The sequence below is a fragment of the Rana temporaria genome, chromosome 6 (assembly GCF_905171775.1).
Source record: "Rana temporaria chromosome 6, aRanTem1.1, whole genome shotgun sequence".
In the NCBI taxonomy this organism is placed as follows: Eukaryota; Metazoa; Chordata; class Amphibia; order Anura; family Ranidae; genus Rana; species Rana temporaria.
The window spans coordinates 213,443,880-213,467,564 of record NC_053494.1 but is presented as its reverse complement, the minus strand read 5'-3'; the positions used below and the strand labels follow the sequence as shown (position 1 = coordinate 213,467,564).

The 23,685-nt window shown below is 46.9% G+C and overlaps 1 protein-coding gene across 1 annotated transcript in view; it reads right to left on the bottom strand.

Moving 5' to 3' along the window:
- The window catches only part of CNTNAP5 (contactin associated protein family member 5), a 373,233-nt gene extending 355,704 nt beyond the window's left edge, over positions 1–17,529 (bottom strand). Inside the window, exons 1-2 of the mRNA XM_040358233.1 lie at positions 17,434–17,529; positions 4,804–4,997 (exon numbers count right to left, since the gene is read on the bottom strand). Coding sequence (XP_040214167.1) covers positions 4,804–4,860 — 57 coding nt within the window. The 5' untranslated portion in view covers positions 4,861–4,997; positions 17,434–17,529. The remainder of the gene's footprint in view (positions 1–4,803; positions 4,998–17,433) is intronic.
- Between the last annotated feature and the right edge of the window lie 6,156 nt (positions 17,530–23,685).

Sequence of the window (23,685 nt, the reverse complement as noted above, 5' to 3'; positions counted from 1 at the left end):
TATTACATTACACAGCCCCCCACAGTTTGTTACACAGACACCCCCCCTAACAGTTCTGGAGCCCCTGCATGTTACACTGGGGGAAGACGTGACATGCGGCCCATGGGCATAAGCCCGGTCTGCCCTATGGCCAGTCTGGGCCTGCTTGTAACCTTAGTAGGCCGTCAATACCTTGGCCAGTATTAAATGTATACTATCGCTCTGCTTTCTTAATACACCTATTGTATGTCAGAAATATTTTTGTATTTATAAAATAATATAATAATATTTTTTAAGTACTAATTATAATCTCTATTGCCTTGGCACCATCATAATCCCAATTCTCTATCCCTTTTTTTTGCTCTAACAATTATTTGGGATGAGGTGCCAGATCTATTGACGACACTTGAGCCACATTCCAATACATGATTTACCTTCTATACTTCGACCCCGACAGACTAATTTTAACGTAGATAAAAACTTTGAAACTTTTCAGGTTTCTAAGTTGAATCATCAGAACAAAAATAAAAACCCCACACCAAGCATCTAAATGGAAATTCCACATATTGCAAGAGGATGAAAGTAAGTGCAGCTCAAGAAGGCAGCTAAATGTGTGGCATTATTAAGAGCCGCATCGCAGGAGGTCCTGTACAATAAAGCATCTTGAAAACTCCTAATGCTGCATAATTGATGGCGCACTCCTTCGCCATCCATTTCAATCCAGAGGCGCTGTAAGCGGCACCGACTTTAATATTCCCCGAGACATATAGATGCAAGGAAAAATCCTTTTTAGTCTGCTTCCTTTGACTAAAAGAGAAGAAAGTGTGGCTTTTAGGGAAGACCACACCATCGACTCGTCTGGGCTCAATTTGCATTAATGTCAACGATACAATGAGAAAGAAAACGCATTTAGCGCCTTTTAGCAAAAGCTCTCCGACGATAAATAAAACTTTTGTATTTTTTTTTTTTCTGATGAAGAAATCTAACCATAGAAGACATGTCAACCTCATTGTGTCTAACTCAGAGAAATGGAAATGCATCCATCCATCAAATCCCTCTGTAAGTGCTCCACAACCTTTTAGGCCGTGGTACACTACCACCAGGGGGGTAGCCAGGTACTCTTATGCCTTGTAAACACGGTCGGACTTTTGACCGTGCAAAAGTCTGCGGAAGTCCGACAGAAAGAAAGAGAACAGATTCTCTATCTTGGGTCCGTCGGACTTCCGACAAAAAAATTCCGATGGAGGCTACACACGGCCGGACTTTCCGAGAAAAAAAGCCAGTCGGCCTTTTTTTTCTCGGAAAATCCGGCCGTGTGTACGAGGCATAAGACCCCCTGTGATTATCAGGGCCGGTGACTTGTCGGTATGGTTCCCCTATCCAGATGGTTCCTGTAAGGACTGCGCAGGCACAATCCTTGCCGCCGGAAATCTCCGAACCTCGGCCGGCATCCAGGCTCATTCCTTAACATCCCCGTGGATTGGAGGATGTTAAAAAAAAGAGCCAGGAGGCCGAGCGAAGCAAGGACGTGAGGCCGACTAGCCACTTTCCTCAAATTCCACGTCGCCCTGGTCGCACTTTCCTTGCTTGCTTGCAGACTATTCCTATTCCTTCCTCCTGCACAACTCTTAATTCTCAGGACCAGCTAGCACATGTAAGGGTAGGCCTGACACTGGCTTAGCAACTGCCCTTTGCAGGCAGGGACCGTGGGTCCCTATAGTGTAGCAGGAAGTATAAAGTCTATAGTGCTAGCTGTCCTACAGATGGACTACTGCTGCCCAGTCAGCCCTCCTGAATGCAGCTGCCCGACATCACAGTCCTCTCCACTGGCTCTTCACCCATCTCAGACTGCATGCTCCCAGTCCTCTTAGGCATGCCTCCCCAGTCCTCACGACTGTGCATGTCACTCACCAGCCCTCCTGGCTGCAACCGGTGGATCCCTCCTGAAGACTGGCCTGGCAGTACTAGCTCCTGCTGCCCTCTTTGCTCCACCTGCCCAGAACCTTCATGTTTTCTTAAAAGGCTTCATCCTGCACCCGAGTCCCAGGCCCAAGGTCACCCCCCCCCCTAGACTGGGCCCAGACAGCTTAGTACTCCATCTCCAGTTCTTTCACCCGACAACGCCTCCCCAGCTGGGCTGACCCTGGGTATTTAAGGAGGCCTGCCCCCTGCCAATCAAGGTTGGGGATTGGTCAGGGCTCCTTAGAACACCCCAGGCAGCTCCACCTCTCCTCTCCTCCTCTCCTTCTAGAATCCGCTAGAAAAAAGAGGGAGGTCTCAGTGACGCTGCCTGTGAGTCACCAGCTGCTAACTCTGAGCCACTCCCAGCCCACACAAACCAAAACAAACAGGCCTGGATAAATTTACCTACTCTTCAAAACAAAAATCCTATTCCAGCACCTACCTAAGCAATGGGTGCTACACAGGATTATCTCCTCTTAGTGTCAGCTCCATCTAGTGGCCATAATGTGGTATTTTTTTTTCAAAAGTGCAAAGTAGCCACTAGATGGAGCTAACGATCACAGGAAATAATCATAATTTCAAACATTCATGGTGGCTAAGATATCCGCACATTGAATGGTTTATACTTAGACACCTTAGTATTAAAACATCTCTGAAAAAATATTGGCTAAAACAAAAATGACCAATTTACAGAAACCTTCTGTTAAAATAAAACAAAAGGTAATACAATGAAGCAGTTCCCCCCAAACGTGTTGGATTCTCTTGATCAATAAAGAATTGGGCTCAAGTTTAAGTACCATGAACTTTCGTACCAGGCGCTCCTCAACGCTCAGCCCAAAGCTGGATATCTACAGTAAGTCTTCTTTTGAGTCCCTCAGAGATGAAGCAGCCCAAGACAAGAACAAGGTGCAATGGTTGGAAAGGCATCCAATCTGACATCCCTGAGGAAATTGGGAAGCAATTCCCCCAAACGTGTTGGATTCTTTTAAACAATCAGGTTTTGGACTGAAACTAATGCCGCGTACACACGACCTTTTTCCGGGTTGTAAAAAAATGACATTTTTAATGGTCTAAAAAAACCCAAAGTTTTTTTCAACCCGATCGTTAAAACGGCCTTGCCTACACACGATTGTGAAAAAAAAATGCTCTAGCAAAGTGCGGTGATGTACAACACGTACGACGGCACTATAAAGGGGAAGTTCCATGCGGATGGAGCCACCCTTAGGGCTGCTTATGCTGATTTTGTTTTAGTAAAAGACGATTCGCGCTTTTCAGTCTGTTACAGCATGATGAATGTGCTTGATAAAACTAGCCTGATGAACGCTAGTTTTACCAGAACGAGCGCTCCCGTCTCATAACTTGCTTCTGAGCATGCACGTTTTTTTAACGTTTTTAAAGCCCACACACAACCATTTTTTACGACGTTAAAAGCGACAACGTTAAAAACGTTGTGACAAATTAGAGCATGTTCTAAATTTTTAATGGACATTTTTTACATCGTGAAAAATGCTCTGGAGCCCACACACGGTCGTTTTTAACCACTTAAGACCCGGACCTTTAGGCAGCTAATGGACCCGGCCAGGTTTTGCGATTCGGCACTGCGTCGCTTTAACAGACAATTGCAGAGTCGTGCGACGTGGCTCCCAAACAAAATTGGCGTCCTTTTTTTCCCACAAATAGAGCTTTCTTTTGGTGGTATTTGATCACCTCTGCGGTTTTTATTTTTGGCGCTATAAACAAAAATAGAGCAACAATTTTAAAAAAAAATGCAATATTTTTTCCTTTTTGCTATAATAAATATCCCCCAAAAATATATAAAAAAAAAATTCCCTCAGTTTAGGCCGATACGTATTCTTCTACATATTTTTGGTTAAAAAAATCGCAATAAGCGTTTATCGGTTTGCGCAAAATTTATAGCGTTTACAAAATAGGGGATCGTTTTATTGCATTTTTATAAAAAAATAATTTTTACTACTAATGGCGGCGATCAGCGATTTTTTTTTGTGACTGCGACATTATGGCGGACACTTCGGACAATTTTTACACATTTTTGGGACCATTGTCATTTTCACAGCAAAAAGTGCTATAAAAATGCATTGTTTGTTGTGAAAATGACAATTGCAGTTTGGGAGTTAACCACTAGGGGGCCCTGAAGGGGTTATGCATGACCTAATATGTGTTTCTAACTGTAGGGGGGTGTGGCTGTAGGTGTGACGTCATCGATTGTGTATCCCTATAAAAGGGATCACACGATCGATGACGGCGCCACAGTGAAGAACGGGGAAGGTGTGTTTACACACGGCTCTCCCCGTTCTTCAGCTCCGGGGACCGATCCCGGGACTCCAGCGGCGATCGGGTCCGCGGGTCCCGCGGTCCCGGTCACGGAGCTTCGGACCGGGTCGCCTGCGACCCACGGCTGGCCACTAGCAGAGGACGTACCTGTACGTGCATGTGCCCAGCCGTGCCATTCTGCCGACATAAATGTGCAGGAGGCCGTCCTTAAACGGTTAATGACATTAAAAAAAAGTAATTTTTTACAACCCAAAAAACGGTCGTGTGTACGCGGCATAAGTGTTGTAAACTTTTGTACTGGGAACTCTTCAACACTCAATTCATAGCTGGGTATTTTTTTCAAAAGTGCAAAGTGGCCACTAGATGGAGCTAACGATCACAGGAAATAATCATAATTTCAAACAATATGGCAAACATTTGTGGTGGCTAAGATATGCGCACATTGAATGGTTTATACTCAGACACCTTAGTATTAAAACATCTCTGAAAAAGATTGGCTAAAACAAAAATTACCAATTCACAGAAACCTTCTGTTAAAATAAAAAAAGGTAATACAATGACGAGACCTACCCAGATGGTGTTGTCGTGGTGGTACGGTCTCCAGTTGCGTCCCGTGTCACTGAACATCACGCTAAATCGCGTCACCCAATCAGAACTCCCGTATCTTCCCTGCGTCGCCACCCCCGTAATGTTGAATCTTTCTCCTAGATCGACCTGCAGCCATTGCTTCCCGTTAGATTCCAGCGGCGTCCAGCCACTGGCTCCTGTAACGAGAAAAAATACATAAATACATAAACACGTTTTATCCGAAATGTAATTTCTTTATTGTTCTGTAATTGGCTTCAGAAGAAACACTCATCAAATTATATCCGTCGATACATCGTAATCTCCGGATTAAGGGCTAAACTAAACGAGCAACGCTAATCCCATGATGGAGCCTCATTTGCAGGAAACCGATTTTTAACGCGGTGCAAATTAGGTAACGACATGCACAGGGTTAAATCAGGAGAGCGAGGGAAGTAATGGTGTATTTTTTTTTCAAGCAGGCGCACAGTGTTAATGGGGTTGTAAAGGTTCGTGTTTTTTCACCTTATGCTATGCATGGCAATCACCAGCCCCCCGTTTTACTTACCTGAACCAGATCACCTGCTCAGCGTGTCCCGATGTCCTCTTCTCCAAGGAGTCCTGGCGTTGATTGGATAGATTCATAGCAGCGCAGCCATTGGCTCTCGCTGCTGTCAATCAAATCCAACAATGCGGGTGATGGGCGGAGCGGGGCCGAGTCATACACTCGGTGTCTATAAACGCTGAGTGTATGACTTGGGAGCGCGCCCACATGTTAACCCCCTTCGGGAGAGCTCAGCTTCAAGGGGGTTATCTAATGCAGGGAGGAGCCTCGAGGGCCACCGAGGGACCCCAGAAGACGAGCTGCACAGTGGAGGTAAGTTAAAAAAATAATAGCGGAACCTTTTAGTATCCCTTGAGTTGGGCTGAAGACAAGTTGTTGTCCGCATGTTAGAAAGTTATCAAATCTTTATGTAAACTAGACCATAAGTATTATTAAACGGGTTCTAAAAGCTCAACGTTTTTTCCCTTCATGCCATTTATGCATGAAGGAAAATAACCTTCTCTATACAGAAGCCCCCCCAAAAGCCTGAGTCCCACCACAATCCAGCGATGGGCACGAGAGTCTTGGCTTTCCCGAGACACTCCCTCCTCATTGGCTGAGCCACTGGCTCCTGCCTGCTGTCAATCACAGCCAGAGAGAGAGGGCGTGGGCCTGAGCCGCGGCAAATACCTGAGTCCCATCGCCCCAAATGCCTGAGTCCCACCACGATCCAGCGATGGGCATGAGAGTCTTGGCTTTCCCGAGACTCTCCCTCCTCATTGGCTGAGCCACTGGCTCCCGCCTGCTGTCAATCACAGCCAGAGAGCCAATGGGGAGAAAGAGGGTGTGGGCCTGAGCCGCGGAAAATACCTGAGTCCCATCACGATCCAGCGATGGGCACGAGAGTCTTGGCTTTCCCGAGACTCTCCCTCCTCATTGGCTGAGTCACTGGCTCCCGCCTGCTGTCATTCACAGCCAGAGAGCCAATGGGGAGAGAGAGGGTGTGGACCTGAGCCTCGGCAAATACCTGAGTCCCATCGCCACAAATACCTGAGTCACGATCCAGCGATGGGCACAAGAGTCTTGGCATTCCCGAGACTCTTCCTCCTCAATGGCTCCCGCTGCTGTCAACCACAGCCAGTGAGCCAATGAGGAGAGAGAGGGGGAGCGGGGCTGAGCCACGCCTCTGTGTGTGGATGGACACGCACAGCAGTGGCTCGGGACGGAGACTGCTCCGGTGACCCCATTGCAAGTTGCTCACTCTGGGGGCACTTGGCAGGAGAGTGGGGCCAGCAGGTTGACACTGACAGGCATTACTGATGGACACTGACAGACATCACTGATAGGCATTACTGATGTGCACTGACAGGTATCACTGATGGGCACTGATAGGCAACACTGATGGCCACTGACAGGCATCACTGATGGGCATTGACAGGCATCACTGATTGTCAGTGCATATGTCCCCACTGAGGAATGCCGCTTACTGGTTCTCCTCTCCTCACATGCTGTCAGTGCTGATCACATGGTAAAGAGCCCACGTCATAGGCTCTTTACCAAGATCGGTGATGCGCTGTGTCCAAGGCACCACCGATTGCCTCGGTTCACACCCCCCCGTATGCTCATGAGCAAGAATGGGAGGACGTCCCCCTAGAACGAGTGACATAATTTTGCTATACGGCGGGCAGGAAGCAGTTACAGTAGAACTATATGCAATTTTTAAATTCATTTTGGATACAGTAAGGGAGGGTTATAACCCCTGGACGTTTATTTTTTGCCATCTGTGTCCCATTGGGCAGATTTCCCCTCACTTGTCCCATTGCCAAAACAGTAAGTAAGAGTAAATCTCTGCAAATTAGGGAAACCCCCCCCCCCCCATTGAAAGATTCCCCCTCTATTACTATAATTCACTTGAATGGCGCCCAACACACGTTTTTTGTGTGCGGCATAGTATGGTAGTGCACTGCATGATGCAATGCATGACTGTCAGCAAGGTGCACTGTTGAGGCATGCAAATGAATGTGAAATATGCATTACCGCATGTTATGGGCCCTGAAAAATAAAAAGATGACAGTTTTTTCTATCCTTTCATTAAAAAAAGGACTTTTATTGTTTTTGTGTCCCTACTCAAGAGATTGCCCTTATTTCCTGTCCTGTTAAAGTGGGAGTTCACCCGGAAAACTATTTTTAATATTAGATTGATGCTCATTTTGTGAAGGGAAATCGGGTGTTTTTTTTTAAATCAAAGCAGTACTTACCGTTTTAGAGATAGATCTTCTCCGCCGCTTCCGGGTATGGTCATCGGGACTGGGCGTTCCTATTTGATTGACAGTCTTCCGACAGGCTTCCAACGGTCACATACATCGCGTCACGAGTAGCCGAAAGAAGCCGAACGTCGGTGCGGCTCTATACTGCGCCTGCGCACCGATGTTCGGCTACTTTCGGAAAATCGTGATACGCTGTATGCGACCGTCGGAAGCCTGTCAATCAAATAGGAACGCCCAGTCCCGCAGCCCATACCCGGAAGCGGCGTAGAAGATCGCTCTCTAAAACGGTAAGTACTGCTTTGATTTAAAACACCTGATTCCCCTTCACAAAACGAGCCTCAATCTAATGTTAAAAATTTAGTTTTTGGGTGAACCTCCACTTTAACTACAGGGTACAAAACGTCATGACGCTTAGGAAGTATGAGTCCAAATCTTAATCTATCAAGAGAATCCAATGCGTTTTGGGGGTACTGCCTCCCCCTTCCTCAGGTCTGTCAGATCGGATACTTTGCAATGGTTTTAAAGGCATCCAATCTAACGGCACTGAGAAAGGGGGGGGGCAGTTCCTCCCTAAATGCGCTGGTCTCTCTTGATCAATAAATATTTGCACTCAAACTTAAGTGTCGTAAACTTTTGTAATGGGCGACCCGCAACACTCAACCCAAAGCTGGATATCTACTGTATGTCTTTTTTTGGGACCATTAGAGAGGCAGCAGCCCAAGACAAGAACAAGGTGCAATGGTTTGAAATCTGAAAGCCTGTCAGGACTGGGCTTAGCCCTTCCATCTCTGAACTGGCCGCTCAGCTGTCGGCTAATTGCCAGCGCCTATCTCTCCACAGTGACTCACCTGTTAATGATCCTGCTTGTCAGTCCTGCCTACTTAAGCCTTCCAGCTCATTTGCTCTCTGCCTTCGCCTTGGTCACCATCACAGAGACTTTCTCCTGCGTTCCTGTTGAAGACTTGCTCGGCTGACATCCCTTCTGGCTCCTGATCCTACTTGCTGTTCTACTACATATATCTCTGGCTCTCTGACATTCGTCTTGGCTGACTATCCGATACGATTCCTGAACTCTGGCTATGTTTTGACTACGCTTACTCTGTTTATCTTTTTATTATTATTAAACAAGTGTGATTTAACTGTACTTCTGTCTTGGTCCGATTCATGGTTTCTGACACAGCCCTGAGGAAAGTGGGAGGCAGTTCTCCCAAAACACCTTGGGCTCTCTTGATCAATAAAGTTTTGGACTCTAACTTAAGTTTTGTGAACTTCTGTACTGGGTGGTCCTCAACACGCAACTCATAGCTAGATATCTACTGTATGCTTTCTTTTGAGACCATCGGAGAGGCAACAGCCCAAGACAAGAACAAGGTACAATGGTTTGAAAGGCAACCGATCTGCCAGGCCCGAGGAAAGGGGGATGTAGTTCCCTCAAAACGCATTAGATTCTCTAGACCAATAAAGATTTAGACTCAAACCTAAGTGTTGTGAACTTTTGTACTGGGTGCTCCTCCACACTCAACTCATAGCTGGATATCTACTGTGTGTCTTCTTTTGAGACCATCAGAAAGGCAGCAGCTCAAGACAAGAACAAGTTGCAATGGCTTGAAAGGCATCCAATCTGACACCCCTGAAACATGTTGGGTTCTCTTGATCAATAAGGATTTGGGCTCAAACTTTAGCGTAGTTAACTTTCATACCCGATGCTCCTCAACACTCAGCCCACAGCTGGATATCTGCTCTACGTCTTCTTTTCAGACCCTTAGGGAAGAAGCAGTCCAAGACAAAAACAAGGTGCAATGATTTGAAAGGCATCCAATCTGGCAGCCCCAAAGAAGGAGGAAGGCAGTTGGATTCTCTTGATCAATAAAGTTAGGGACTCAAACCTAAGTGTTGTGAAGTTTTATTTGTACCGGGCACTCCTCAACACCCAACCCACAGCTGGATATCAACTGTAAAGTGCAATGGCTTGAAAGGCATCCAGTCTGACAGCCCTGAAACGCGTTGGTTTCTCTTGATCAATAAGGATTTGGGCTCAAACTTTAGTGTAGTTAACTTTCATACTCGATGCTCCTCAACACTCAACCCACAGCTGGATACCTACTGTACGTCTTCTTTTCAGCCCCTCGGAGAGGAAGCAGCCCAAGACAAGAACAAGGTCTACTGTACATTTCTCTTCAACCACCTTGAAGTACTACTACCCCACCTATATTAACCAGTGCTACAACAAGTGCACAGCAATCACTGTTGACCAAACAGGAAGTGAGGTGAACCCTCCCCAATATGGCAGCAGGCAGCGTTGAAAAACATGGCAGTCCTTCCCCCCGTGCTATGAAAAACTAAAGGAGAACTTTAGGCTGGAGTTTAGCTCTAATAATAAATGTCAGATATATCAAGCTGGTTTACAATAAGCAGTCTTGCTATTTTAATAAAGAATTTTCATTACTTGCTCTTGACTAAGTTCTAGACCCAGACTATGTGCCCCTTTCCCTCTAGGATATGCAAGACTGTTTTCTTCTTCTCTTTGCATCGGTTTATTTGAGAGCATGAAATAAATAGATGCCATCTGTTGCGGCACCTTTAATGTGCAGATAAAAGCCTCCCTTTGGTGCGTGACAGATGACTTTGAAAATACAATTATTTTTATTTGCTGTGTTTTATACCAAATCCTCTGGTGCTGACCTGACAATGCTGAATATTTTGATAACTAATAAAGCCTTGCTTTTTTTTTTCCAGCATAAGTTGCTGAATAATTTAATTGCATTGCCCATCTGTCTGTTTTCCTAGGGCTCTAAATGTTCCAGGAACGTTCTACTCCAAATGATTAGGCATGAGTGAATCCGGCCAGGACACTCAGAGCCAGCATTGACTGAAAAGTGGAGATTCACTCATGGAGCACCCAATTCACTCAAGTTTGCTGGTGAGTCCATTGAAGGCCCCCCTACTTAGGTGTGGGCATTGGAGTCCAATCTTACAAGACCCCCCATGGCTTCTCTTCTGGGGGTGAAGACCAGTGATCTATTGTTGTGGCCTGGTCCTGTTGCTGGTCATGATGTTATTCTGCTGCAATAGGAGTCTTTAGGACAGGGGGGTCTTCCAACATAGGAATTGGTTTCGTACAGCGCGGGGGGGGGGGGGGGGTGACGAATGTGCATCTCCCAGGTTGTTGTTCTAGACTCAAACAGGGGTCCGGAAGGCATCCTAGGACCGCTGCCAGCAGCCCAAACACACTAGGGAAGAGTCAAGCAGCTGTGTCGCTCTCTTCGTCAGAGAAGGCAAATACATTCCAGATTCTCCATGTCTTAATATAGCGTTCCTGACGGTGGCGGGATGTGAGGATAAGATCCTCCATCTTTTTGATTTTTTCCACCTTTCCGTGCCACGGTCCTATAGATGGAGGTTGTGTGGATTTCCAGCAGAGGGATGCATGCTTTGGCCGCGTCGTGGAGGTGGCAGATCAGTGATTTTTTGTAGGTCTTTTGCGGAATGTTGAATGCATGAAGCAGAAAGAAGGGTGGATCTTCTGGATTAGGGCGTTCGGTAAACCTTTGGGCCCTGTGTCTGATCGCCTTCCAAAAGTGGTCCAGCTTAGGACATCCAAAGACCCTTTTAACTCACCTGGGTCCACTGTCATTAGACTCTCTATGGCTCCCCTCTAGGGGTAAAGACCAGTAAACCATTGTGACAGTCTGGTCCCACAGCCAACTAATCATGTTGTTTTTGTCATATAGTTATCTAGATGCAACAGGGGTCTTGAGGACAGTGAGCCCTCCTACATAGGAGTTGGTTATTTCCTGTAGGCACCCCACATCTTGGGTGACCTTCTGTAATCTGGTGAAGTTCAATGAGGATGTGATTTTTAAAGCCTATCCCCAGGCAAATAAAAAAAAAAAGCCTTCCCTATCCCATGCCATGCCCTTTTTAATGCACCTCAGTCTTCTATCACAAGGCCCTCCAAGGCTCCTCTTCTGGACTGAAGTCCAGAGATTCATTCCTGCAGTCTGGCCCCATCTTCTTTCATCTCAGATGACCTTCAGTCACCTGGTGGAGTTTAATGGTGATGTAAATTTTTAAAGACTATCGTCAAGAAAATTCTGACCCCCTCTTCCCCAGCCCAATCCCACTCCAAAGCACTTTTCAAATCACCTGAGTCCACCGTCAAGTATGTTTGTGAAGAGGTCCAAAGGCTCCAGTTCACTCCTCACTTGCAAAGTGCACAGAAAACCCTCCAACTTAGGAGCTGTCTTTGGAGTCCACTGTCACAAGGCCATCCATGGCTCCTTTTCTGGGAGTGAAGACTAGTGACCTACTGCTGCAGCCTAGTCCAACCACTAAAGGGTACTGTGTTGTGCCTTGTTGTGAGGTTATCATGCTGCAACAAGTGTCTTTAGGACAGTGAGCTCTCCTACACACGGGTTAGCTTTGACCAGTAGGCTCCCCACATCTTGGGTGACCTCCTGTCATCTGGTGAAGTTCAATGTGGATGTGATTTATAGAGCCTATGCTCAGACAAATTTTGAAACCCACCTTCCCCATCCCATTCCATCTCAAGCTCTTTTTTAGCACACCTGAGTCCACTGTCACAAGACCCTTCATGGCTCCTGTAACAGTCACCACCGTTTACGATATTCCCATTCCATCAACCCACGACAGCTTATCCGACACTCCAACCATCCAACAGACACGATCCATTCCCCCAGAATTAAGACGAGACACAAGCTCTGTTCTTTCTGGTTCCAAAATGAATGAATACTTTTAATAGTAAAACTCAGTCTTTTTAGTTAATCACAGGGACAAAGACACACTCCACCCACACATCACACAGACTTTTCGGCACCGGTCTGACATAATTAACATGACCTAATTACTACATCTGAGAAGTCAGAAGTTATGACTTCACCTGCTATTCACATTACATATTATCATCAATAGTATCAATAGTGTCGTTAGCATCCACAATGAAAGGTCTTTCAGAAGCCAGACCCAATTAACACCTCAAAGCTAGACATCTGACCTTTACAGACTTAATTAGTACAATAGACACAAAACAGTATTAGCATCACACAATGGGATATCTAGGAGCAGACTCAATTAACACCTCAAAAGCATGTGTCCCCACATTGAATGAAAACACTCCATTGATCTGTTGGAGTCAGACTTTAACAACTTGTAATATTCCAAGATATCCTGCAAAACATGAATTATCATTTCTCAGTCACCCTATGCCCAAAAGGGGCTCCCGTTACAGCTCCTTTTCTGTTAGTGAAGACCAATGATCCATTGCTGCAGTCTGGACCCACCTCCAACTGGTCCTGTTGCTGTCCTTTATCATGACATTATCATGCTACAAAAGGAGTCTTTAGGACACTGAGCCCTCCTACATAAGAGCCGGCTTAGAACAGCAGGCTTCTTATACTGAATCTCTGGTGACCTTCTGTCATCTGGTAGATTTCAACGGGGATGAGTCCACTGTCAAGTATGCTGAGTGCATAGTTGGCCCTGTTAGTTAATAGTATCTTGCTGCAACAGGACTCTACAGGACAGTAAGCCCTCATACATAGATGTCTGGTCACCCTAACATAGGAGCCCCTACCCCCCTTTTTTAAATCCCATCCCTTCCAAAGCCTTTTTAACTCATGTCCCATGTCACAAAGACCTCCAAAGCTTCTCTTCTGGGAGTAAAGACCAGTGATTCATTGATGCAGTCTTGTCCAGCACCAGCTGGTACATTTGACACCCCTTGTCATGAAGTTATGCTACAATAGGATCCTTTGGAACAATGAGACCCTCTTTGGGAGCGAACTTCCCACATCTCAGGTGACCTTCTGGGAAAGTTCAACGGGAGTATGATATGTAGGTCTATCTGCAGGCACATTCCTCTGCCTCCTACCTCCTGTTTACCTGCACTGTCTCCATTGTAGGGGCCCCAGAGCATTACTTTGCCCAGGGGCCCATGATGATATTAAGACGGCTCTGGGTACAGCGATTTTCAATTGCCATCACCCAAAAGGGCCACTTCCATTGAAGGCATCCATGAAGCGGGTAACTTCAGTATCAGCCACCGCCGTTCACATCCCCTTCCTCCTCGCTCCCCACCGAGAGACCAGGAGGCAGTGACTAGGCATCTGCAGAAGAATCCTCCCACACTAGTGATAACTTGCCATTTGACCACATATTCAGGTAAGAACAGAGGGCCAGATTCAGGTACAAATATGTTACGCTGCGGCGGCGTAACGTATCCCATTTACGTTACACCGCCGCAGGTTTACAGCGTAAGTGCCTGATTCACAAAGCTCTTACCTGTAAACTTGCGGCGGTGTAACGTAAATCCGCTCGGCGCAAGCCCGCCTAATTCAAATGGGGCGGGCACCATTTAAATTAGGCGCGTTCCCGCGCCGAACGTTCTGCGCATGCTCCGTGTGAAAATTTCCTGACACGCTTTGCGCGAAATTACGGCGCCCCAACGTTTTTTTTTGAACGACGACGTGCGTTACGTCTTTTCGGATTCCCGGACGTCTTACGCAAAAAAAAAAAATTGAAGCGGGAACGACGGCCATACTTTAACATGGCTGTTCTAAATATAAGCCATGAAAAAGCAGGCCTAAGTTTGCGACGGGAAAAAACGACTAGCGACGACGTAAGAGATTGCGAAGAACGCGCGTATCTTCGTGGATCGCCGTAATCAGCTAATTTGCATACCCGACGCTGGAAAACGACGCAAACTACACCCAGCGGCCCCCTGGAAAATTACACCTAGGATCCGAAGGTGTACGAAGCCGTACGCCTGTCGGATCTTAGCCAAAAGCCGTCGTATCTTTTTTGTGAATTACAAATAATGGGCCAGATCCACAAAAGGGATACGCAGGCGTATCTACTGATACGCCGTCGTATCTCTGTTTCTATCTATGCGACTGATTCATCGAATCAGTTACGCATAGATATCCATAGGATCCGGCAGGTGTAATTGTTTTACACTGTCGGATCTTAGGATGCAGTACCGCGGCCGCCGCTGGGGGCATTTCTCGTCGAAATTCCGCGTCGGGTATGCAAATTAGCACTTATGGAGATCCACAATGCTTTTTCCCTTTCGTTTTTTTTTTCGTAAGTGTTAGTTTGCCGTCGCAAAATTAGGGCTACTTTTACAAAGTGTAAACTTAGTACACCATGTAAAAGTAGACCCTTCTTTCCCGCGTCGCTGTCAATTTTTTTTTAAAACATTTTTTTCCCGCCGCAACTCTTTTTTTTTCTTTTACACCCGTCGCGATTCTCGAAACTCGGCGCAACGTAAATCCGCGCAAAGCACGTCGGGAGCATGCGCAGTACGTCCGGTGCGGGAGCGCGCCTAATTTAAATGGGACTCGCCCCATTAGATTGGGCACGCCTTGCGCCGGACGGATTTAAGTTACACAGCTGCAAATTTCTAGGTAAGTGCTTTGTGGATCGGGCACTTAGGTAGAAATTTTGCGGCAGTGTAACTTAAATAGGAACATTTAAGCTAAGCCCGCTGGCTGTGGATCTGGCCCAAAGATACGACGCGGCAAATTTGAAAATACGCCAGAGTATCAGTAGATACTCCGGCGTATTTCCTCTGTGAATCTGGCCCAGAAATCATTTAGTTGAGTGTGGAAAAAGTTGGAAGTTCTCTTTTAACTCATTTCCAAATCAGTTTGCGCATCCCGATGTATAATGCCCGATGTCCACAAAAGGTTTCCCGCAGTACAGCCTCCCGCTGTGTTCTAAGAAGTTTGTAAAAAAAAGAAAGAATAATAAAAATGTTGCCAAAAAAAAAAGGAAAGAATAATAGGTCTCATTATTCCATATTCTAATGTCTAGGGTACAGGAAGGAGCAGGCAGAGCACAGAAGGTCCCAGTTCTAAAAGCACAGATGGCCCCACAATCGTCAGCGCCGCTCCGTTATATTCTTCATTGAAATGCAATTTTAGGTCAACGTAATATGGAAAGTCAGAAGACTCTGAGTAACACACACATAAAGCTGTGCTAGAAATGAGTGATAGGGGAGTCCTGCTCATCATTCTCTGCATGTTTCCGACAATCTGCTTCTCCGTCCCGGAATTCTCCAACACTTCACAGCAAAGCTCTACATACAGCGCCGGCTGATGTCATGAAATAATTGGAGGATCGTGAGCAATAAAGTAGTTCTGGATGAAATGAAATGACATCTGACTGACAACTTCAAGGAGTGTCACCAGCTGCCGGAACCACTAATAAAATATAGATGTCTATCGGCTGGCATGAATACGGAGTATCTGGAAAGATCAGAACATATATATATATATATATACACACACACACTATGTTACCAAAAGTATTGGGACGCCTGCCTTTACACGTACAGGGGGCCAGATTCAGATAGGTCAGTGGATCTTTAGATCGCCATTACTAGTAAAAAATAAAATATTAATAAAAATGCCATAAAAATACCCCCTATTTTGTAAACGCTATGGCCCAGATTCTCAAAGGGCTTACGACGGTGCAACGCCATGTACGCCGTCATAAGTCCTAATCTGGGCCGTCGTATCTATGCGACTGATTCTTAGAATCAGTTACGCATAGATGACCATTAGATCCGACAGGCGTAAGGCTCTTACGCCGTCGGATCTTAAATGCAATTTTTTTTTTGTCCGCTAGGTTTTGCCCGTCGAGTATGCAAATTAGCTAGATACGCGAATTCCCGAACGTACGTGCGGCCGACGCAGTAAAGTTACAACGTTTACGTTAGGCTTGTCCCGGCGCAAAGTTGCCCCATGGTATATGAGGCGCAATCAATGTTAAGTATGGCCGTCGTTCCCGCGTCAAAATTTGTAAATTTACGTTGTTTGCGTAAGTCGTCCGTGAATGGGGCTGGATGCCATTTACGTTCACGTCGAAACCAATGACGTCCTTGCGACGTCATTTGGAGCAATGCACCCTGGGATATTTTTCGGACGCGCATGCGCAGTACGTTCGGCGCGGGAACGCGCTTAATTTAAATGCTACACGCCCCCTACCCCTTAATTTGAATTAGGCGGGCTTGCGCCGGTTGATTTACGCTACGCAGACGCAACTTTACACGCAAGTGCTTTGTGAATAAAGCACTTGCCTGTAAAACTTGCGGCGGCGTAAAGTAAATGAGATACGTTACGCCCGCCGACATTTACGCCGATCTACGAGAATCTGCCCCTATAATTTTTGCGCAAATCAATCAATAAACGCTTATTGCAATTTTTTTAACGAAAAATATGTAGAAGAATACGTATCGGCCTAAACTGAGGAAAAAAAAAACGTTTTTTTATATATTTTTTGGGGATATTTATTATAGCAAAAAGTTACAAATATGTTTTTTTTTCAAAATTGTCGCTCTATTTTTGTTTATAGCACAAAAACTAAAAACCGCAGAGGTGATCAAATGCCACCAAAAGAAAGCTCTATTTGTGGGAAAAAAAGGACGCCAATTTTGTTTGGGAGCCACGTCGCACGACCGCGCAATTGTCAGTTAAAGCGACGCAGTGCCGAATCGCAAAAAAGTGCTCTGGTCTTCGACCAGCAATATGGTCCGGGGGGTTAAGTGGTTAAACAACACACTCCCCCCCTTTGAAGATCGGCTTTAATAAAAGCACCAGATGGACTCCACATTGAGATGCTTCTTCTTTTTACTCCACACCTTGTTGATTTTGCTAAAGATATTTCAGGGGGGAAAAAAAAAAAATCTGTTTGCTTGTAATAATTCTCAGACGCGGAGCTGATTCTGGTTAGACACTCGCAGCCGGATGAATTATTCATGGCAGTCCTCTAGACAGTGACAGATTTTTCAAACGCCGATCTTACCATTGTGGCTGTTGAGCTTCGCGTTGCCGTGGCTGAACAGTTGCGAGGAGCTGTCAAACGCCGAATGCGGCAGCTGGGATACCAAGGGATCGTTGCAATTATCTGAAAAAGATGGAAAAGACAGGAAAATCGTCAGCAACACACTAACGACCCAACATCGGCATTATTTTCCCCAAAAAATATTCTGAATATAGAAACAGCTAGCCCATTGCGACAACAATGTTGTACCCTGGGATAGCTGTTTGAAATACAGTGATATATTTATTTATATCTTTATGTGTGTATATATATATACACAGTATATAAACATTTTAATTAAGTGATTTTAGGTAGAACTGTGGCCAGGCTTTGGTTATATATAAGCTTTAAAACAAGCCCTCACTGACCTCTTTAGCTGCAAGCACTGTGGAGTAATTAATTTTCAAACTTCACAGCGAGTATTAAATTGGTTCAAGTCTTTCTTTCAGAAGCTTAGCTTTCCCTCCCTGTTCCAATCAATTACCCAGTTCAGCGTCCCCTTCTACCCTTTCGCAGCTCAGCTCCTCCTGCTCCCGCCTCCCAGCACAGACTCAGCAGCTCAGCTCCTCCTGCTTCCGCCTACCTGCACTGACTCAGCAGCTCAGCTCCTCCTGCTTCCGCCTACCAGCACTGACTCAGCAGCTCCTCCTGATCCCGCCTCCCAGCACAGACTCAGCAGCCCAGCTCCTCCTGCTCCCGCCTCCCAGCACTGACTTACCAGCTCAGCTCCTCCTTCTCCCGCCTCCCAGCACTGACTTACCAGCTCAGCTCCTCCTTCTCCCGCCTCCCAGAACTGACTCAGCAGCTCAGCTCCTCCTGCTCCCGCCTCTCAGCACTGACTCAGCAGCTCAGCTCCCCCTGCTTCCGCCTCTCAGCACTGACTCAGCAGCTCATCTCCTCCTGCTTCCGCCTCCCAGCACTCACTCAGCAGCTCCTCCTGATTCTGCCTCCCAGCACAGACTCAGCAGCCCAGCTCCTCCTGCTCCCGCCTCCCAGCACTGACTTACCAGCTCAGCTCCTCCTTCTCCCGCCTCCCAGCACTGACTTACCAGTTCCTCCTGCTCCCGCCTCCCAGAACTGACTCAGCAGCTCAGCTCCTCCTGCTCCCGCCTCTCAGCACTGACTCAGCAGCTCAGCTCCCCCTGCTTCCGCCTCTCAGCACTGACTCAGCAGCTCCTCCTGCTCCCGCCTCCCAGCACTGACTTACCAGCTCAGCTCATCCTGCTCCCGCCTCCCAGAACTGACTCAGCAGCTCAGCTCCTCCTTCTCCTGCCTCCCAGCACTGACTTACCAGCTCAGCTCTTCCTTCTCCCGCCTCCCAGCACTGACTTACCAGTTCCTCCTGCTCCCGCCTCCCAGAACTGACTCAGCAGCTCAGCTCCTCCTGCTCCCGCCTCCCAGAACTGACTCAGCAGCTCAGCTCCTCCTGCTCCCACCTCCCAGCACTGACTCAGCAGTTCAGCTCCTCCTGCTCCCGCCTCCCAGCACTGACTTACCAGCTCAGCTCATCCTGCTCCCGCCTCCCAGAACTGACTCAGCAGCTCAGCTCCTCCTTCTCCTGCCTCCCAGCACTGACTTACCATCTCAGCTCCTCCTGCTCCCACCTCCCAGCACTGACTCAGCAGTTCAGCTCCTCCTGCTCCCGCCTCCCAGCACTGACTTACCAGCTCAGCTCATCCTGCTCCCGCCTCCCAGAACTGACTCAGCAGCTCAGCTCCTCCTTCTCCTGCCTCCCAGCACTGACTTACCATCTCAGCTTTTCCTGCTCCCGCCTCCCAGAACTAACTCAGCAGCTCAGCTCCTCCTGCTCCCGACTCCCAGCACTGACTCAGCAGCTCAGCTCCTCCTGCTGTGTGGGCGGGTGGTTAGTCCTGGCTTTGGGCAGTGTGAAATGTCGGCACCCGAAGTCGATCTGTGCCTTGGCTTCCAGAGGCGCCGTTAACTTCGGTAAGGGAATCAGGAAGTGAAGCCTTGCGGCTTCACAGCCTGGTTCCCTACTGCGCATTGCGCGAGTCACGCTGCACATTCTCACTTGTCCCTGCTGTCTTCTGGGACCTGTGTGTCTCACAATTCCTCTCAAGCCTGCCTTGCCTACACACATGATCGTGATAAAAAAATGCTCTAGCAAAGCGCGGTGACGTACAACACGTACGACGGCAATATAAAGGGGAGGTTCCATTCGAATGGCGCCCCCCCTTTGGGCTGCTTATGCTAATTTTCCCGTCTCATAACTTGCTTCTGAGCATGCGCGTTTCTTTTCCCCCTCGTTAAAGTGTACACACAACCGCTTTTCACGACGTGAAAAAGAACGACAATAAAAAATAGAGCAGGTTCGAAAAATTTTAATGCCCATTTTTCTCGTCGAGAAAAATGCTCTGGAGCCCACACATGACCGTTTTTCACGACCAATTAAAAAAAAAGAAAAAAAAATTCTCGCCATGAAAAATGCATCGTGTGTACGCGGCATAAGAGTTTTCGAATTCGAAAACTTTGCAAATTTTAATTGTTTTCCAAAGAGAATAAAATAGAATAGCAAATAAAAGAATAGAATATAAAAAAACAAATCTCTATTCTATTCCTTTTTTTTTCTATTCTATTTTATTATTTTTGGAAATTGGAAAACGATTTTAAATCGAAAACTATTCGAAAACCTTTTTGAATCGATTCGAAAAATAATAAATTAAACTAATCCCAGAAACCGATTTGAACGAATTTAACGGAACAGATTTATGTAAATAACGAAACAAAACATATTACACAGTAATACATACACAGCAAATTGAATACTGACCAACCCTCGTATTAGTCTCCACCCCCGAGGAACTTAAAAATTCATGTTATGCACATTTTGACTGCTCTGGCTGCATATACAATGTCTCACAAAAGTAAGTACACCCCTCCCATTTTTGTGAATATTTTCTTCTATCTTTTCATGTGACAACACTGATGAAATGACACTTTGCTACAATGTAAAAGTAGTGAGTGTACAGTCTACAGGCGTAGGTGGAAGTGGGCGTGAGCCATGCTAATGAGGCGTGATCCCATGCAAATGATGGGCCAAGCGCCATACAAGCACTTAAAACGAACGGCGTATGCGCCGTCCCGTGGACGCATCTCAGTGCGCATGCTCAGAATCACGTCGGAACTACTCCCTAAGATACGATGGATCACTCCCTACGACGTGAACGTAACCTACGCCCAGCCCTATTCACGTACTACGTAAACGACGTAAAATACGACGGCTGTGTTCCCTGGTCCATACCTTAGCATGGGTTGCGCCTCCTATATGGGGAATAACTTTACGTCGGACATAAGACATACGCAAACCGCGTATATTATGCGCCGGGCGCAAGTACGTTCGTGAATCGACGTATCTCCCTCATTTCCATATTTGAATAGGAAACCAATGGGAGCGCCACTTGCGGCCAGCGTAAATATGCGCCCACGATACGCCGGTTACGTCGGTCGGATGAAGCCTATTTTCAGGCGTATCTAGGTTTCAGAGTCCGGCGCACAGATACGACGGCGCATATTTACACTTACGCGGCGTATCTCGAGATACGTCGGCGTAAGTGCTTTGTGAATCCGGGCCCTGGGTCTGCAGGTGAGTCCTCCGTACACAACAATAGGGCAGAACTGGGCAGCACTAGTAGCAGCACTTCACACTGAGATATCAGGACACAGCACAGGACTAAAACTTCAAGGGACAAGGGAATTTAACCACTTAACGACCGCCGCATGTATATGTACGTCCACAGAATGGCACGTACAGGCAGATGGGCGTACCCATACGTCCCTGCCTAGACGTGGGTTGGGGGTCCGATCGGGACCACCCCCCTGGTACATGCGGCGGTCGGTTCTTCCGTGGGAGCAATCCGGGACGAGGACGCGGCTATTCGTTTCTAGCCGCCCCCTCGCAATCGCTCCCCGGAGCTGAAGAACGGGGAGAGCTGTATGTAAACACGGCTTCCCCGTGCTTCACTGTGGCGGCTGCATCGATCGTGTGATCCCTTTTATAGGGAGACTCGATCGATGACATCAGACCTACAGCCACACCCCCCTACAGTTGTAAACACACACTAGGTGACACATAACTCCTTCAGCACCCCCTGTGGTTAACTCCCAAACTGCAACTGTCATTTTCACAATAAAGAATGCAATTTAAATGCATTTTTTGCTGTGAAAATGACAATGGTCCCAAAAATGTGTCAAAATTGTCCGAAGTGTCCGCCATAATGTCGCAGTCACGAAAAAAATCGCTGATCGCCGCCATTAGTAGTAAAAAAAAAAAAAAATAATAAAAATGCAATAAAACTATCCCCTATTTTGTAAACGCTCTAAATTTTGCGCAAACCAACCGATAAACGCTTATTGCGATTTTTTTTACCAAAAATAGGTAGAAGAATACGTATCGGCCTAAACTGAGGGAAAAAAAATGTTATATATTTTTTGGGGATATTTATTATAAAAAAAAGTAAAAAATATTGCATTTTTTTCAAAATTGTCGCTCTATTTTTGTTTATAGCGCAAAAACTAAAAACCGCAGAGGTGATCAAATACCACCAAAATAAAGCTCTATTTGTGGGGAAAAAAGGACGCCAATTTTGTTTGAGAGCAACGTCGCACGACCGCGCAATTGTAGGTTAAAGTGACGCAGTGCCGAATCGCAAAACCTGGCCGGGTCCTTTAGCTGCAATTTGGTCCGGGGCTTAAGTGGTTAAACTGGGACAGTTGGCAAGTATGAGGCAGCTGCTTTGGGCCCCACAGCAATGACAGGGCCCAGGGCAGCTTCCCCTTTTGCCCTTGCCTTAAAGACGGCCTCTGTGTTAGCACCTCACTTTACTGGCAGCTTGCTAAAGATTCGAGATTTAGAGAAAAAAATAATAATACATGTAATAATATTACACTCCTCGCCTCCTCCTGATGTATCCACATGATTCATTTATCAGATTAATACCTGAGCGCCGCAGATAAACAGAACGCCACACCAGACGGCGGCAAGCAATCCAAAGCACTTTCATCGTCAGGAAGACACAAACCCAACAAGGACCTGATTAATATTCATTGGATGCAGACAGAGCGATCAGAAGCCGCACGCGCTGCAGACTCGGCGATCAATTCGCAGCAGACGCGATGTCGTCGGCTTTTTCCACCGGGTGCCAGAGAATGTCACCTGCAGAGGGCAGCGCCGTCCCTAATCCGTCATGAAAATACAAAACTCACCCCCGGGGGGCGACTCGCGGGCTCTGCCCAGTGCCAGACGCCGCAGAGGTGGCATCGTCCCATCCCTTCCAAGAATACAATTAGGAGCTATCGTTTACAGAATAAGTGTGTCGGGTCTGCGGGGGGGTTGGTGGAGGAATTGGTACCCCGGGGGGGGGGGGCAACGGAACCTCGCTATCAGCGCTGGGACAAGGTCATCTAGAGGCCAGGAGGAAAAAAATCCCTGTCTAGTACAAATTCTCTCTCTCCTCTACCATATCACCTCTTCTAGCACAACACCCCCCCCTTGAAATCCCCCTCCTAGCACAATATTTCTTCCCCACCCCCTCCCAACATAAATCCCCCAAAACCACCACTCCTAGCACAAGTCTTATCCCCCCTCCCAACATAAATCCCCCAAAACCACCACTCCTAGCACAAGTCTTATCCCCCCTCCCAACATAAATCCCCCAAAACCACCACTCCTAGCACAAGTCTTATCCCCCCTCCCAACATAAATCCCCCAAAATCACCACTCCTAGGACAAATCCTCTTCCCCCATCCCCCCACCCAACATTAATCCCCCAAAATCACCACTCCTAGCACAAATCATCTTCCCCCCCATCCCCCCTCCCAACATAAATTCCCCCAAATCACCACTGCACTGGGCTCTTAAAGGCGACGTACAGGTACGTGATTGTGCCCAGCCGTGCCATTCTGCCGACGTATATCGGCGTTAGGTGGTCCTTAAGTGGTTAAAGCGATGCAGTGCCACAAGGCAAAAAAAAAATGTCCCGGCCCGGCCAAATCCTCCGGGGCTGAAGTGGTTAATACACATTGAAACGTTTATTCTGATGGAGTTTATATGTGTCTTAAAAGGAAGAAGACTACAGACTCTACAGCCAGGGGCGGACTGACACCTCAAGGGGCCCCCGGGCAATAGAAGATTATGGGGCCACCAGGCAATAGATTATGGGGCAACACAGCATACACACACACATACAGTGGCCAGGGATCAAAGTTGTTGAGCGT